We start from the raw sequence: 17,961 nt of genomic DNA, 5'->3' as shown, positions 1-17,961 counted from the left end.
GAACGGTTTAAAATATGCTGGAAGGAGGAAGTACAGGAAAAGCAAGGGCCCATCCTGGCCCCGGCCGCCCCCCGGCCCTGGCCCCAGGGAAGCCTTTTGTGTGAGGGATAGAACCTACCCTCCCGGGAAGCCACCTTTCCCACGGCAGGCAAGACAATGCCCCCAACGCTCATTGTCCCACACGCCCCCCAGAGCGAGCCAGTGCCTGTCTGAAGGGACGGAAAGGCGCATGCAGAGGTAGAGCAGCTGCAGGGAAGAGCAGCCCAGGTTCACACAGGGTGGGGAGGGGAGCTGGGGGGCCAGCCCCTCCCAGCACTGCAAAAGGCACCACCAGCAAGCAAGGTCTCCCAGGAACCGCTGTCACAAGGGAGCCCCATGGGCTGTGGGGCATGAGTAAAGCCTGCTGACCCCCATTCATGGGGGAAATTTCCCATCTGGTCCCCAAAAGACAGAGCCCCAAGCTAGAGACAAGGTTGGAATATGTGTCCTCCCTGAACGTCTGCAACCCCAAATGGCCCCTCGAGACCCACGTGGATGAGCCTGTTGAGTCTGCGGCCCCCACTGCCAGGAAGGCCAGGGACCCCAATGCCAGGGGCCTCTGCTCCTAAGCAGGGAGGAGCCCAGAGGCTGTGAAGGAATCAGGTTAGCGAGGCTGGGTGCACGGGGAGGGCTTAATCCAAAACTCAATTAATTAAGTCAGCAATTGCAGACTGAGCTCCACGCCAAAGCCAGAAATGATTCTGGCAACTTCCTGCCTCTGCTCATAGGAGCAGATGCTGTGTGTGTGTGTGTGGGGGGGGGGGGGGGGAGGGGGGAGGAAGTTATAGGAGAGGAGAGGGCTGTCTTTCCTGGACAAGTGGGCAGGCATGCAGGGACAGCCGCAGCTCCGTGTCCAGCGTCATGAGACTGCAGTGGGAGGAACCAAGGACCCATATGTGGACTCCAGAATGAAGAAGCGAGGCCACCCCCCTGCCACCTGCATGTGGATGCTGCCAGCTTTATCTCCTTGGATTCTGGCACCTGCCCTGCAGGTGCACACCAGGGCCATTTCATAGATGAGAAAATTGGGGCTCAGGCAGGTTATGCCCATGGTACCTCCTGGATATGAATGCAGCTCTTAACCTTCCTCACCACCAATGGTGGCCAGACTGGGTGGAGGGCGAGTCACAGACTGTCAGAACAGGGCCGCCCCCTAGAGGCAGCTAAGGAGCCAGCAGGAGCTCCAAGGGCAGGTGGAGGGGGAGTACGCACCCAGCTGCCTGGCCAGGCAGCCTGGATTTCTCACCTGACCACCTGATCTCCCCAGACCAGCCAGAGGGCCAGTCCAGAACAGACAATGCATTCTTATATCCGCACAGGGTTGGCTGGAAACAAAACCCAGGGTGGGGGCGGGGTTCTGGGTGAGAGGCCTGGGAATTAGGGAACCGGCTCCTCTGGGCCCCAGCTCCTCCGCACCCCTTCTGTCCAGCAGGAGGGTCACTCCAGCACTGGACACCTGTCACCACCCTCACCCTCAGTGCAGGAGGCGGCATGACGTCCGTTGGCACTGGGGACGAGGGGAGGGAGTCTACCCTGGCTGGCCACTGGGCAGGACAAAGGAGGGCCAGCCCCTGTGCATTCTTCCACCATTCCCAGGACGGCACCCTGACTGGGCAGCAGGGACCCTGGCTGGCCGGCTGTGGGTTGCCTCTCAGCTGCGGCATGGGACACAGGCTTCCGTGGTGGTTCTCGAGGTCACCCGTCCTGCAACAGTCTCCATGCCGTCTCTCTGGCCTTCTTTCCCAGGTCACACCAGCCGCATGCTGCCTAGACTCCACCCTGGCAGCCCACCCGGTCCCTGCACCCCAGCCCCTAGGTTTGCACACAGGCCCACCACGCACACCTGGCTGCCCACTCGCAGCCCTCACTGTCTCCCCAGGCCCAGCACAGCCACTGAGGCTCCTAGGGACACAGCAAGTGCCCAAAGACGGAATCCAGCCAGCTGTACCCAAGCCGGGTAGGCCCGATGAGGCAGAGACCTGCACGTCAGACCCTGGGGACACCCAGGGCTCCTGGGCCAGCTGGCATTGGTCAAGGGCTGTCTGGGGCTTTTCCCCATGGGGAAAGTGAGAGGTTCTTGAGATGAACTTGACCCTCTGCCCTTGCATGACCTTGCCCACATCTTGGGGCTGGACTGGTCTCTGGGAGAGCTTTCTGTACGAGGCCAGGCCGCAGAGCAAGAATGTGCTACAGCATGGAGTAAAACTAACCTGACCGGTCCCGCGGAGGCCATGGGGAGAGCGGTGCACAGGACCAGTGTGCTACTTCTTATAGCCCATGGGAATCTACAGTCAGCTCAAAATAAGACGCTGGATTAAAAATAACAGTACAGGCAGTGGACGGCCTCTGCCAGCAGCTCCCAGGGGTGCTTTCCCACCCCTTGTGGAGCCTGGGCCCCCCATCCTCCCCAGGAGGAAGGGGTGCTCAGAGAGGTGAGTGGGCAGCCTGAGGTCACACCGCCCAGGCGGTGCAAGAAACGCGAGTCCTTCAGTGGCCTGTGCCACGGACTCTGGCACCATCAGGTGGCGGGAGCAGCGTGCTGGAATGGAGGCGGGGGTGGCAAGCCAGTGTGGGGCAACCAGCTTGGACTGTGTCTGCCTGTGGGCCACCCACCTGGCTGCAGCCTCCCCCATCGCTGCCCCAGGCCCAAGTGTACACAACACAGGTACCTGCGTTGTGTGGGACCCTGGGTCCTGGACCATTATGAGAGGACGTCACCATGGTCTGAGCCCCTGCCACATATGGACGCTGGGCCACACTGCCGCCGCCCCCCCCCCAATCTGGCTCTCAGTCAGACAGGGCCTCCCTCATTCTGACCACTAGAAGGGGAAGTAGAGGGTGTGGAGCCTGCCCATGGGGCCACCCCAGGAGGACCAGCCTGGCTGATGGTAGGGAGGTACCCCCAGAAGGCCCAGAGGTAGTCACCTCACTCAGGCCTTCTGTGGAAGGAGGGAGAGACAGGGAGGTGGAAATGTGGCCAGAGCCTCCACCTGTCCCCTGCTGCTGTCTTGGCCAGGCCTGAGCACCCTTCCTGCCACCCAGCCTTAGCTCAGAATCTCTTACTAAAAAGCTGTCAGGGAAAAATACACACACTCAAAACTCTGGCTTCTCCCCCAAACCTCTCATTTCCAGTAACTGTAGTTTCCGCTCATCAACAACCAAAACCAAGAGGAAATGGTGGGAGGCAGGTCCCCAAGGCCCACGACTGGGTCCCCAGTCCCCACTGCTCAGCCATGGACATATCTTTCCAGAGGCCGCCCACCTTCTCTCACACGCATCCACGAGCAGCAGGCCTCACCCTGCTGTGGGCCCACGAGGGCCTGGGACAGCATGGCCAGGGTCATGTCTGCAGACAGCTGCCTATCTGCTGTGTACCTGGGGCGACAGCACCGCCCCAGGGCCTGGCCCTCTGAGCAGACTCAGTGACTGTGGGTCTACAGCAGGTCTAGCTGGGTCCCCCTGTGGGCCCCAGGGCAGATGCCTGTGGCTTCGCTGTGACTCATGCTGGGCCATGAGTGTGGGGTGAAGAAGGCAGGAGGCCAGGAGCCGAACTGCTGCCTCACTTCTCAGCCGAGTGCCTGCGTGTCACCTCGGCACTCAGGGCTCAAGGACCATAGCTGGGCTTCTTCCCAGCCTCCAGCTGTGTGACAGGTGGGGTGGGTGTGTGTCAGATGTTTCGCGGCCACCTCTGAAACCCCCAGCCCTTCTCCTGGGTCCGCTGCCCTCACACCGGGACAAACAGGACAACTGGGGACCTGCCTGCCCAAGGCCTTGGCTTGGGCTGGATGAGGCTGGCCTTTCTCGCTACCTGTGGGGGAAGAGTTTGCTCAGCAAATCAACAGTGTCAATAGAGCAACAAGGGGACCATGTACCCAGCTTAAAAGAACAACCACTTCAAGCACTTCAGAGGCACACAGCTGACACCCTGCCCAGTGATGGGGCGAGCGGTATAGGCCAGAGGCAAGCTCTCTCAGCCACTCACTAGGGCGAGGCCAGCATGTGTCACAGCCTCAGACCTGGTGCACGGGAGTCACAACACGGCCACTCCTTTGGGGAAAATCCGGACCAATCTAGGACTTGGCTGACTTCCCATTGGAGAGAGCAGCTCCCACCTCCTGCCCACCTGTCCCCGAGCAGCCCTGTGCAGGTGGGGCCAGGTGAGTCAGCAAGTGTCCTGTGGTCAGGGACCCCATCTTGGAGGTAAGCTCTTGGGGTGGAGGACCCAGAGAAGCACTTGGGCCTGGCCTGATGCTATAATAGCTTGTGGCATGAGAACTCCCAGACGGAGGCCAGGCAGGCCATGGCAGCCGTGCCTGAGTGACCCTCAGGTGTGGAAATCAGAGACCAGGTCTGCCCAGTGTACACCCCCCAGGCTCACTTGAAACCTGGACCCCAGGTGCTCCCTTCCAGGAAGCTTCTGGCCCCCCAGGGCTGCCTCAACGGCTCAGGTAAAGGGAGGCCCCCAGCACAGGAAAGCCCTTGACCCATAGTGCAAGACCCATAGGCTGGGGACTCTGGGAGGCCTGAGCTGCAGAGAAGGGTGGGCTGCCTGGCAGGAGGCCAGGCTCCTTGGAGGTGCCCACGACCCACGTGATGGGCACCCACCCACTCAAAGACGCAGAAGGCAAGGCTTAATCTAACTAATTCACTCCAAAGTGTTAATGACACAATGTCCAGACCCCAGACCCTGAGGTTTAGAGGGCACATTTCCCAGAATGCTTCCATCACAAGGGCAGTGAGTGCAGGGTGGGGAGGAGATCCACAGTGAGAAGGGACCACTCAACGGTGAAACACTGGGGAGGGGGACTTCTGTTCCCAGAATTCCACAGGTCTCACAGATGCAGAGAGCAATCTATGCTGGGGGGGCCATCTAACCCCCACCCCCACTGGGGACGAGCAGGTGTCCAGATGCTAACATGCACACATCCACCTGACCAGAGGGGCAGCTCTGTCAAGGGTCTCCAGACCATTCTGGTGCCCTGTAGGACATATGGAACATTCCTGAGCCTGAGAGCAACTTGGAGGGGACCCTGTCTGTGTCCAGGAGCAAGGGGTCAGATCCCCAGCCCCCTCCCACGAGCTGGCATGGAGCCCTGAGCAGGCCAGGGGCAGGCAGACCAGGCCATCCTAACTCACTCACCCGGGGACATACCAGGCCCTACTCAAGGGCTCCGTGACTGCCAGGTGGGCAGTCACACAGGCCCATCAATAAGTGCCAATTCTTCCAGGAAGCCTTCCAGACATCCACCCCACCCCCATCCCACCTCCACCGGACTTGTGTCCAAGACAGTTCCAGGCCTCACATGCTAGTGCCCACCACTGGCCAATCGCTGCCGGTCTTCGGGGAGTGAAGCACCGACACATGCTACGACGTAGGAGAACCTTGGGAACATGCTCAGTGAAAGGCGCCAAACACAAACAGCCATGTGCTGTGTGAGTCTATCCACAGGAAACATCCAGGCTAGGCAAAGCCAGACACAGAAAGCAGAGTTGGGCTTGCCAGAGGCCGGGATATGGGAGATGGGGTCGCCTGCTTAACGGGTCTGAGGTTTGTGTCGGGGGTGATGAAAAAGCTCTGGAACTAGGTCATGGTAATGGCTGCACAACCCTATGAATAGTAACGGCCACTGATTGTACACTTTAAGTGGCTAAAATGGCACAACTTATGATACGTCATTTGCCACCAAGATACCCATATACATATCCATTCCCCTCAAAATCCAGTTGTTGACTCCTTGGTGTTCTCAGAGAACATGGCAGGGTGGGGCGAGGCCTTGAGGAGATGCCAGGAGAGGGCCGCTTGGGAAAAGGGCATTCCTCTCCCCACCCCTCCTCAGAGCACCTGTCAATCATGGCCCCCTCCCCAGCAGTCAGGGCCCAGTGGCGAGAACAGCAGAGCCCAGAGCTGGCCCCAGACTGGCGGAACCTGCCTTGTCACACGGCCAGGCCCGACTCCCCAGCTCCTCTGGCCACCAGCACCACCCGGGTACTTGCAGGGACATTCCAGGGTCTTACTGGGACACAGCAGGAAGGGAGCTCGGGGGCCACCTAACCAACCCTCTCCTGTACAGAGGGGGAATTGAGGCCCAGGGAGGAGATGCATGTCTGACGGGGGCACAGCAAACCAGAGACAGCCAAGCCCCAACCCTGCTGGGAACCTTCAGGGACATCCAACACATCCTAACTCACAGTCATGATGCCCTGAAGCCAGCCGCTCATTAAAGCCTCTGGGAAGGCCTGGGAAAGTTCTAGCTATGTCTGCACACAAAGGTGAAAGCTGACGTAAGCTGGCCTCAGATTCCCACCCCCGTGCCCAGCCTCTTAACCACTCAGCCTCAGTTTTTCCCACCTGTAAACTGGGCATTAAAAAAAAAAAAAAGGGCAGAGCTGGCTAACACCTGGAGCGGGTGGGAGCCAGTTGAGTAACAGGTCTGCCAGGGATTTTATTATGCCAGATAAAAGCACCTGTCTGTGTGTGGAGTTATTACCGTTCCATTATTGAGGAAAGCAATCTAGACGCTCAATCGACTCTGAAAGCCACATCCTTTCACTATTTATAGACGAGACATGAAACAGGAAAGGTGTCCTCCCCACCCCAGGAGGGCACAACCCTTCAGCCCAGCCTGGCACTGTCCAGTGGGCCCTATCTGCCAACGACAGCCACTGCCACCCACCAAAGGTGCAGCAAATGAGGAAGGGAGCCAGTCTTGGCTCACACAGGGCCTTCAGGCTTCGACCTGGCACTTGGGGACCCTCTCCCCTGCCACCTGAGCCTCTGGGGGGTCCCAGCACCCAGCCTGTGCCCCCAGCGCCAGCCCAGCTCAGATATCCTGTTAGAAGCTGCTCCCTGGTCAATTGTTTGCCCTGCCCCCACCCGCTTCCTGTTAAAGGCAGTTTTCTTTCTCTTTCTAAAAAATATTATCATTATTTTTTTCAATGGAAAAAATGTTGGCTGCTGTTCAGAGGTAGGGCTTGGCCCACGAAGGCACCTTCCTTTAATGAAGGCATGTTCCTTGATGTCTCCCCACAGTGGAAGCAGGGAGGTGAGACTTTCGAGTTGACGCGGTGCGTTCAACATGTGTTTTTCTAACCCTGTGTTCTTGAAGCTGAGGCACTGTGTAAACAGAGGAAGTCCTAGAGGGGGGCTTTTCATTCTCAGCCTAAGGGTGAGGGTGAGACTTAACCTGTTCCTCCCCCGACCTCACCCAAGACAGCTTCACCCAAGACTCGCAGGTGACTCAATGGAAACAGCCAGACCAGGTGACAGAAGATGCATAACGTTCCGTTCCTCCGTTCCGTCCCTCCAAAGTCAGGCGGCTGGCCCAGTCACTTCCCGCCCAAGCCACTTCCCGCCTGAACCTCTGAACCTCCTCTTTTAAAGGGAAGTCGTAGTCTCAGCACTGCTTCCTCGAAGAGTGGCCAGGGAGGGCCTTGGGCATTGTGGCAGGAGGGGCAGTGCTTAGGAACACAAGAAAGAAAGAGGCGGGGCCAGGCCCAGTTCTGGGCGTGTGACCCTGGGGCCAAACCCAGGACTCTCGTGCTCCTGTGTGCTTCCCGGTGCCCGATCCACACACAGTGCTGCGGGGTTGCTGGAAGCTCCCTGCCCACTGAGCTCACCTCCACCAGACACGTCACATGCACATGCCATTGCCTCTCCTGCCCTCACACTGGGATGTCAACTCCACGAGGACAGGGGCCGTGTCTAACCTGAGCCCGCTGTGCCAGTGCCTAGAGCAGAATCCAGCAGACAGCGGGCACCGCTGCTTAGAGCCATTGTGGGTAACAAGATCCTCAGACTCGGGGAGCCCCTTCCCAGGCAGTGCCGGGCCGGGCCCACCAGGCAGCACCCTTTGGGTTCTCTGAATTAACTCATTAGCTAACTAAACACTCTAGAATGGGGATCCTGAAACCAGCACTGACAGCTCAAAAGGAGAAGGCAGGAGGAAACAGGCTCGCCGGTGCCCACCATACGCCATTCTCACACATCCATTACCCACCACTGAGCGATCAATCGTGTATCAGACCCATGTTACACATGGGGAGTCCCAGGTCAGGTGGCCCGATGACCCAAGGTCACGGAGAATGGGGGTGCGGAGCCAGGCCTCAAACACAGGACACTCAAGCCCCCACCTACCAGCTACCTGGACTCTCCTGCCAGTGCTCTGGGTATGACGGCTCACCCCATCTCTGTCATCACCAGGATGACGCCCCAGTGAAATTCTGACTCTCTCACAGGCCTGGGGAGCATCTCAGACATCCGGGGACCTCAGCTCTCAGCCCAGAACCGGAAACTCCCTTAAGCCTTTCAGACCGATAATGCACACTACTCACCCAGAGGACGGCAGTCCCTACAGAGCTTCTCCCTCCCCTAATCAAAAGGAAAGAGAGGGAGCCCCATTCAGTAATGGCTCTGGACGCCTGCACCCTGGCGCCTTCAGGAAAGAAGGTGGCTTCCCCCTCAGCCAGGAGAGCCCAGCCCCCACACAAGCAGACCTCCCAGGGCCTCCGGGAATGGTGGGGCGAGAGCGGGAAGGCACAGGCGCCAGAAGGGAGCTCAACACTGAGGGGGGTCTGCTAAGAGGCTGGAGACGGGCAGAGGGCTGCAATGACCCCCCAGGGCCTGCCCACAGGCCACCAGCCTCCCACATAGCACCACACACACGGGGATGGGGACGTGCGGGGAGCCTTTCCTCCCGGCCTCTGGGACTTCCTGGGAAGGCGTCTGCACTGATAGAAACCTCTTTTTCCAACCCTGAGCCCTGCAGCCACCTGACTAGCAGTTTCTGGAGAAGGTTCCTTCTCTTTGGGGTGGAAACATGATTCACCAGGTATTAACGTACCCGGCCGGCACTGACACTGCCATTTCCCACGCTCTGTCCATGGGGAAGCCAGCAAACCAGCACAGAGTCCAAGAACTTTCAGGGACCCACCGGGGGCTGCAGAGCTGGGATTCATACCCAGGTCGGTAGGGCTCCAGAAGCCTACACCCTTGCACCTTCAGGAAAGAAGGTGGCTTCCCCCTCAGCCAAGAGAGCCCGGCTTCCCATGCTAACAGAGATCCCAGGGCCTCTGGGAACGGTGGGGCGAGAGCGGAGGGCACAGGCTCCAGAAGTGGAGGGGGCCAGAACCCTGCCCAGAGTGGCCGCAACACCCTCACACTGCAGGTGAGTCTGGACCTGGGCCCCTCCACACCTGGGCCTGGCTCTGATCCCTCGCCTCCAACACGGCGCCGCCCAGAGGTGGGGCCTCTGAGGACGCCGCTTCCGCTCGCCTTCCAAGTGGATCTGTGGGGTGTGCACAATGGGGTCTCTGTGGGCTGAGCTCGGCTGAGTGCCAGGCCAGACTGAGGCAGGCTTCCCGCCAGGAGGAGGGAGCACCAGGCCCCCAGGAGAGACTCGGCCCAAACCCTGATCCCAAACCCTGATCAGCGGCCTGGCTTGGGCTGGCAGGGCTCCCAAGGAGTCCAGGCTTGGGAGTGGGAGAGCACATCTCACTATCGCTCTGTACCCTTGAAGTGTCTCACCCCGACATCAGGGAGGGATACAGCGTGGCAGCTTGTATCCCAAGGCACCCCCTTTCTGGCCCAGGCAGCATGCAGCTCAGGCTTCAGCCTAGAGAGATCTCAGCGTCCTCTGGGCCAGGCTGTCCCTGCTCCCTGGTGGCACTGAGAAGACACTGCTCCCACTTTCCCCAGCACAGCACCCCCTCCTGTCTTCCCAAAACCCTCACAGCAGAAGTACTACAGAGACTCTCACCGCCCCTTGCAGAAGCAGGCGGGTGGGGAGGGAGCTGTGCATTCTGGGAAGCTACGCATAATTAATCACACAGCATTAATCCGCCTCCCCCAACAATAGCCGCTGCACTTCTACTGAATCCCAGCTGTCGGTCTCTGAATGAAAGGAAACAAGATTTAGGGCATCAAGCGTCGATGAGGCTTCTGCAGGAGGAGAAAAAGGCCCCAAAAAAGCAAAAAAGAAAAAAAAAGTGTGCATTCATTAGCGTCTGACAAAGACACAATCCGCTTTGTCCATTAAACTGCTCACAGACCTGCTTAATTGGCTTCAGTGTGGGGAGGGTGGGGGCAGGGGAAGGAGGGGGCTGCTTGCCCACTGGCTGGGGTTGTCAAGGGAATAGGCCCTGGGCACTTGGAATGAGGGCGCGCCAGGCTGGGGAGCAGCTTCTTCCTCTGCAGCCTCCAGGGGGAGGGGCCCTCTCTCCAGCCAGCAAGCACCTCCTCACTATTCCCATCAGGGATGAACTCAAGTTGAAGGGCATCGGCCACGGCAGAGAAAAACTTCCCAGAGGCTGACTGGACTCCCAGGCAGGCAGACCACAGACATGCACCCCCCCCAATGCCCGCCCATTTCAGAGCTTGGCACCTAAGGCTTAGGAGGCCAAGGGGCCAGTTGGTGAGGGGCTCAGAGTCGCAGATGCCAGGACAGAAACCAAACTTGCAGCAGGTACTCCCGTCTCCCCCCACCGCCTGCCAAGCAGGGGAGATGGGTGCGGCCTGTAAGAGGAGTTTCAACTTCTCTTCCCAGACTTCACCTGAAGCCAGAGAGGAGCGAGCTGGCAGGGTGGTGGCGGCTGGGCCTCTCTATAAGTTGGCCACAGCCTCCCTGGCAAGTGTCAATTGTTGCTCAGGGACTTTAGGAAGAAACAGGGTACAGGGATTCCCACTTAGCACCTCAGGAGCCCAAGGCGGCCCACAAAGGAGTGCTCGAACTTCCAGAGACCAGACCAGCTCCACACGAAGCATAATTGCTGGTGATTAAGTAATTGCCTGACTTTGTCCAATAAAAGTAGCACGTGACAGCGCCCAGCCTCCTGGGCCATCTCCAAAGGACAATGGTCTAGTGTTCTGTCCCTGCTGGCCCCGCTGCAGAAGGCAGGGGCTCAGCTCCCGACAAAAGCAACAGGTCCCGCAGGGGCGCGTACTCACACACAGGCCTCGGTGCCGTTGGGGAACACTTCACACTTCCCGCCATTCAAGCAGGTCTCGCTGGGCTGGGAACACCGCAGGCCTGGGGAGGGGCAAGAGGAGAGGTCAGCCGCTGAGGCACCAGAGCTCTCAGCCGAGGGAGAGGCCCACCCCAAGGGACATGGCCCTCCCCTCACCTCGGAGGCTCTGTGAATAATGGGGTTTCTGGGGGCAAGGGCCCTCAGGACGACCCTCCCTCAATGAACCCCAAGGGGCTTCAACATTCTACCCAGAGATCTGTAGTCAGAAATGGAGGAGAGGGGGAACAGGTTGGCTGGGTGGCAGGTGCACAGGTCCCGCTCAAAGTGGGGCGTGGTGGCCTGAAATGCTACCTGGACAGCAGTGGAGAAAACCTGAGATGGCCCTGGGCCCTCTCCCAAACATTGCAACCCCCACCCCATCTTCACTGGGGAGCCGAGCTGGGCTGGGGCCCCTATCCAGCCACCAGGATTGTCTTGCTGTTCAAACATGTTCTGCGAGGGGGCGGCGCTGGGGGGTGGCCCCACTCTGGCTCCCCATTCGTGGGAAAATGCGACAGCTGCAAGGCCAGCCGCCCCACCCGCCAACAAAGCGCCGGCCGGCCGAGGAATCAGAGCAGCCCATTGTGGTGCCAGGGCGGCCTCCTGGGGCACAGGGACTGCACCCTGGGGACCTGGCCCCGCCTCCACAGACACCCAATACCTGCTCCCTCGGGCATCTTCAGGGCGCCCCCCCCATACACCAGGGGAGGAGAATGAAGATGCCCCATTAAAAAGGAATTTGACCCCATTCCCAAGAAGAGATCAATTAATCAAGCCCCCCCTCCCCATCTTACCAGGACTGTGTAAATTAAGCCCCTCAAGGAGGCAGGGAGGGGGCATGACATGGAACTCTATCTTCTGGAAGTGGAGAGCTAATTCTCCCCTCCAACTTCTGGAGGAATTGAATTAATCACCACCAGATTCCTCGGAGACCCCCTCCACGTGAAGAGAGGAGTAAGAGCCCCCTCCCCACGTCCCACTCTTCATCGGGCAAGATTTCCAAACTTGAACTCCGCAAAGGGAAAGTCCCAGCAGTCGCAGCTGAGTCTTCTGCGCTCCCGCCAACCCCCAAATTGTGAGCCAGGACAGGGGACAGCGAACCGGCGTGGGGAGTAGACATGGCAGGCGGGATGCCCAGGAGCCCGGGACCCCTGGGTCCTGGGTCTGCGCCCCTTACCCCGGCCCTGCCCGAACTCTCCAACGGGGTAGGTAGGCCGGGCCCGCCTCGCGCCCCGCTGCCCACCACGCCCCGCTGCCGGCGGGGCCGGCGCCGCTCTGGGAAGGCGAACGCGGCGCCCCGGACCCCACACTCCGCGCCCCAACATCCGCCCCTGGCGTGGGCCAGAAACGAAGAAAAAAGATAAATAGCCCCCAAAGCAACAGGAAACCAAAACCAATTCGATTCAAATCGAAAAGTAGTAGGCAGTTCGCCTGCCCCGGAGGCGAGCCCCACGCACAGCTAATGAAGGGCGAGCCCCGGGCTGGGCCTCCGGGGGTGCTCAGCGTCCCACGCCGGATTCAAACCCCGCTCCAGGCGCGGGCGGCACGAGCTCACCCTGATTGGGCAGACGGTGCGGGATAGGGTCAGTCCTCCCCCAGCCCTGGACTCCGCTTGTTCCCCTCCCAACCCACCCCCGCCCAGGGACGCCCGGTCCCCCTCGCTCCCCACCCTGGCCGCCCGCTCCCAGCCACTCCGGGCGCGCGAGTAGGGCGCTGCCAAAGTTTCCGAAGGGCGCGGAAAGTTGCGGACTCGCAGTGGGCGGGCGCCTACCTCGTGCGCCGAGCGCGGGCAGCAGCGCCAGGCAGAGCAGGGGCGCCAGGAGTGGCGGCATGCCTGCCCGCCGGCTGCCCGCTGCGCCCGGTGGCGGCCTCCTGCGCCGGGCCGGCGGGGCTAACACAAACACGCGCGCGCCGGGAAATCCCACGAGCGGCAGCCCGCTACTGTCCTCTCCTTCCTGGATGGCGGGCGGCGCTGTACTCTTTTGGCCACTCGGCCCCGGCTCCACGCCCCGGCTCGACCCTGGGCTGAGCAGCGCCCGCACCCCGCGCCCCTGCGCTCCCTCCGGTGGCCGAGGCACTAGTGAGGCGCAGAGCGGCCTACGCTCCGCCCCCACCCGCCGGCCCCGCCCCTGGCCCCGCCCCCCGATCCCTCCGCACCCCTTGCCCCCTCACTGGCCGCGCCCCTCCGCGCGCCCCCACCGGCCTTGTGCTTCCTCAAGCTGGGGCGCACCGCCGGAGTCCGGGTCCTCCGGAGTTGGAGACTACGGCGGTGCGGGGGTTCGGGGGCCGGCTCTAGGGACTACTTCTCGTTCGAAAGTTTTTAGAGGCTGAAAGTTTGGTCTGGGACTGCGGAAGGATCTACCTCTGGCTGCCGCCGGCTCGGCTACAATTGGCAACCATTTGCATCTCAATAGCAGAGGCGAGGGCAGGGTGGGGAGAAGCGAGCCTGCGAGCGGCAGTTCCCTGCGGGGAGCTGAGAGCCAGGAGGTGGGGAGGAGCTTCCGAAGTCCAGTTCGGAAGACCCCAGGCTCGGGACGGGACCCTGGCAGAAGTCGGTGGGTGCGCCCCTAACCCAGGGGCTCCACCCCCAGAAGCCCCTTGGTCGCAGGTTTAATCCTCCCGGAGACCGTAGCCAGACACCCCTGGCTTTAAACTGCCGGGTCATTTGACCCAGAGGGATGGTGACGCTACGGCCGCAGTCTCTGAAAAGGGGGCTCTCGGAGCCCCAGGGGAACAGCCTGGGGCCAACGCCTGGCCGGATGGATTGCACACCCGCTCCCCCAGGAGGAACCCGCCTCGGGATGCTCCTTGGTCTCTGTCCTGCCCCTTCTCCTGGAGCCTCCCACCTGAGGTGCCCGGCAAAGCTTGGGTCGTGCAGATGCGCAGCTAGCGCCGGCAGCCCTGGCCCTTCCCATGTGCGCCTTCCTGATGATTTATTTCTCCCCCCATGATGCCAGATTTGGGCATCCTGTGCCAAGGCGGACTAAGCTCTGGGCATCCAAAATGCCTGCCATAGTCCTAGGAAACCAGAGTTCATGGCCTCCCACTGGGGACAGACAGCCTACCCAACCCTAACACGGGGCGGTGAATGCGGTGGCAGAAGGCTGGAGGCGCATCCACCCAGCCTGTAATTCCTGGCTTAGGTGGATGCCAGAGGGGAGGCTGAAATGTGGAGAGGGACTTTGCCTGGGAAAGGGCACTGGGGCAAGAGAACCCACACGACTGCACAAAACCTGGAGACTGGCAGAGAAACAGCTCTTGCCAGGGAGGCCCAGAAAGGTGGGCAGAGCTGGGGGCCATAGTGGCAGATTGCACCCCTGACCCCAGCCCACCCTTCTTGGCACACCTGTTTCAGGGCACTGGTAGTATCTGGGATGGTGTTCTGAGTAGTGGAGGGACAGCCAATCCAGACCCCTGGCAGCCACGCCCCTCCCCTGCCTCCTTGCAGAAGCTGGAGACACTTCCCAGAGCCAGGGGTGATCTCTCTCTCTCTCTCTCTCTCTCTCTCTCTCTCTCTCTCTCTGTCACGGCCTGGCCAGGAGGCACCTAGAGGCAGCAGAGATGTTTATACAACAGCAGTGGGAGCCTGGAGGAGTAGGTTTTCATAGAAGAAAAAGGGGGCTGCAAAGTCCCTCCCCAGTCACAGACTCAGGGCTCTGCACACCATATCCCCCTCTCCCCAGATGGACCGAAGCCTTTAAGCCAGTCCAGCCAGGCGCTCCTCCTGGAGCCACTGCCTGTGTGCTGTCCCTTGGAGCCGTGTGTCTCTGCCAATAGGCCCGAGACCCAAAGTGAAGACCCATCCAGCCCTGGCTTGGGAGCAGCCCTGGAGAAGGGGTGGAGGGGCGTCTTACCTGGGTCTGCCCAGCTATGCCAACTCTACTCTCATTAGCCCACAGAACACCAGGGCCACCGGGCCTCCAACCCCCTTGTCACCTGCCGCCTGGGGTACCCTATGGGCAACTGGGGCAGAGGACACCCCAGGAAAACCAGAAGTGGCTGGGACTGGGTAGGGGCTCCCTTCTCTCCAAGTATGGGAAGGGGGTGGGCCAGCCCTGGCAAGTGGGTGTGAAATTTTTACATCCGCAAATGAGGATGGAGATTTCTGGCCTCCCTTTCTTGCCCTTCTTTCTGAACCTTCCCAGGCCAGGGGTTTTGAGGCAGGGGAGGCATGGGGGTCCTGATGGTCTAGGACCTGGAGATCTTCTCTTACGAAGTGGGCAGCCTGGATCATGGCCGGCAAGAAGCTGAACGGGAGGGCAGCAGTGTGACTCGGACTTCCTGTCCTGCTTATGTGGGGTTGAGACATCATCCGAAGGGCCGTCCCCTACACAGGCTTCTGAATGCTGACGGGGGAACCTGGAACCAGTGGGGGTGAGGCTGCAGGCCTGGCTTACAGAAGGGAGGGACAAGTGTCCAGCCGCCACTTTCTTCTCCAGGGGCCACCTGAAGGGAAGAAGGAACTCACATTGTACACCCAGTCCAACTGCACTGGGTCAGTTCCCCTTTCTCGCCACCCTCAGGGTGGGCTGGGGAGGCCATGCTGACATGGACCCAATCCTGTCCCCCAAAGAAAACCCATCCGAGCTTCTTCCTTTTGTGGTCCAGCATGACTTGTCTTCTTGGGGCAGAGGGGCAGCGTATTTAAAAGTCCACAGGATTCTCAGGTACAGCTAGGCGTGGGGGTCCTGGCCCAGGGGTGTTGGCCCCGCCCTTCCAGCAGCGATTCCTCATGACACCTCAGTTGCTGACCCACCACCCCCACAGCCTGGGGGCGGGTGGAGATAACGGGAAGCTTCTGATCTTTCTGGCTCAGGGTCATGCCAGGTTGGGCCTTGGTCTTCAGCAGATAAGTGGGCCCCCCGAAGGCTAGGTGGGCTGTGTGTGTACAAAACGGGGCTGGGTGAACTGCTGCCCTCACAAATTGTTCATAATGTCGGGGACCGGGCTGGTCTTAGGGTACAGACAAGGTCTGCTGCATGTGGGTTATAGAGGGGAAGGGCGTCAGGGGAAGAGCAAGGGCTGGCGGCTGGGCTGAGGGTAGGGGTCGCCTGTGAGGGCACACTGGCCTGGTAGTAGGTGCCAGCTGGGGCAGCTGCAAGAAGACCCCAGAACACCAGGGATAGGTCCCCTCCACCTTTAGAAGTTGATTGTAAAACAGATCTGACCTGCTCGCAAAGAGAGAGCCGGGAGCCTAAGAAGTGTCCAGCCTCTTACCCCAACCCTCGTCTTCCACAGCCACACCCAGGCCCAGCACTGGGCTCCGACCCGCTGGCCCACTGAAGCACCGTCAGTGTACCCTGGGCCTCAGGTTCCCCCTCTACAACGTGATTGCTAAGGTCCTGTTTGCCTTTTTCCCACTTAAAATCAACCCGGAGCACTTCCCAGAGGTTTCCGGGACGTGGTTTGAGTGGCTGTGTGACATTGTTTCGGGTGGACAGGCGGATGAGCAGAGTGCCTCTGTGCGGGGTGGGCGTCGGAGCTCCAGCTCTCTCCTGAGGGTGAATTCAGACCGACCTCGCAGGGCTCCCCTCGTTCTCAGAAGGGAGATTGGGGCTCAAGCTTGCCCCTTCCTTGCCCCCCATGCAGAGACCCACTGTCACCCAGGCCCAGTGTGCACCCTGGGCCAGCTTCAGGGGGCCTGATGGGGGAGGCTGCCCTGTACCCCGTACCCCAGGCCATCTGCATTGGGTCAGTTCCCTGCTCTGCTTTCTCTGTGACTTGTACTCTGCTGAAGTGACCACTCCCTCAGCCTTCACCTCCTCCAGGAAGCCGTCCTAGAGCCCCTCAGCCTCCCCATTCCCAACACTGGTCTTACGGCGTTCCAGGGGGGTGTGCTGTCCTGGATACATGGACCTGTCACTGTGGGTCCCCACCCGAACCCACAGATGCAGCTCACCTGTGACTAATGGAGGGCTCAACGAATGTGGGATTCTGCACAGGTGCCTGCCCCTGCTGAGGAGCCTGTTCACCTGGGTCCACAGCAGTCACTACTTGGGAGCCCTGAGCCCTCTGGGCAGCTCGGAGCCAGGGTAAGAGTTGGCTGTGAGCCCCCATGCTGCCTACGAGGCCTGGGAAGGAGGGTCAGCACCCCAGAAGCAGGCATAGAACCTGGGGAGTGTGCTGCCCGGGCAAGTCCCTGACAGGTAGCTTCCCTAGTCGATGAGCTGACGAGGCCTGGCTGGTGTGGGTTCTGAGGGCCACGAGACTGGCCCATGGGGCCCACCCACGACTTGTCATTTGGGAAATGAGCTTCGAGGTAGCCAAAGCAGTGCAGGTCCTGACAGAGACCATCTGCCCATCGTTTCTTGGCGGCTTAGGCCTCAGAGACCACCTGCCTCTCCCCAGCAGCCCCTGGACTGATGGCTCGGTGCACAGACTCCAACAGCAGGTGGGCCTGGACATGGCCTCCCAAGTCCTGAGAAGGAGGGGCCCCTGTCCAGCCCCAGATCCCTTCAGCTGCCCGCAGAGCTTGGGCTGAGTTGGGCCTGTGGTTAGGTCACTCGGGGTTCAGTGGTCACCCAGGAAGACAGGCAGCCTCAGAGGAGGAAAAACCTGGCCACAGACTCCAGGGCACCTTGCCAGTTTGGGAGCCTGCTGAGAAGTGGGCCAGGCAAGCCCAAATCAGGGGAGCTGTGAGGAGGAGGGATATGGTGGGGGTATGGGCTCAGAGATGCTGTCTGCTCTCAGAGCTCAGAGAGGACACCTCCCGGCGGGGGCTGGCCAAGGGGACCAGCTCTGACAGGGAAGATGGCACCATGCCCATTTGATGGACTGGACACTGACGCTCCCAGTGGGCTCGTGGAGCCCAGCCTGGTACCCCAGTCTGCCCATACCAGTCCCTATGCCCACAGACCCTGGGCCCCCACAGAGCCTGCTGGGGTGCTCCAAGGAAGACTAGGACGCTAGGGCGCTCCCACC

The 17,961-nt window shown here is 60.6% G+C and overlaps 1 protein-coding gene across 1 annotated transcript in view; it reads right to left on the bottom strand.

The window, feature by feature from the left end:
- The window catches only part of NOTCH1 (notch receptor 1), a 46,551-nt gene extending 33,445 nt beyond the window's left edge, over nt 1-13,106 (bottom strand). Inside the window, exons 1-2 of the mRNA XM_074331350.1 lie at nt 12,812-13,106; nt 10,982-11,063 (exon numbers count right to left, since the gene is read on the bottom strand). Coding sequence (XP_074187451.1) covers nt 10,982-11,063; nt 12,812-12,872 — 143 coding nt within the window. The 5' untranslated portion in view covers nt 12,873-13,106. The remainder of the gene's footprint in view (nt 1-10,981; nt 11,064-12,811) is intronic.
- Between the last annotated feature and the right edge of the window lie 4,855 nt (nt 13,107-17,961).

Source organism: Rhinolophus sinicus, linkage group LG04 (genome assembly GCF_036562045.2).
Source record: "Rhinolophus sinicus isolate RSC01 linkage group LG04, ASM3656204v1, whole genome shotgun sequence".
NCBI classification, from domain to species: Eukaryota; Metazoa; Chordata; class Mammalia; order Chiroptera; family Rhinolophidae; genus Rhinolophus; species Rhinolophus sinicus.
Note: the sequence above shows the minus strand (reverse complement) of the source record. Positions and strands in the feature narration are given on the sequence as shown.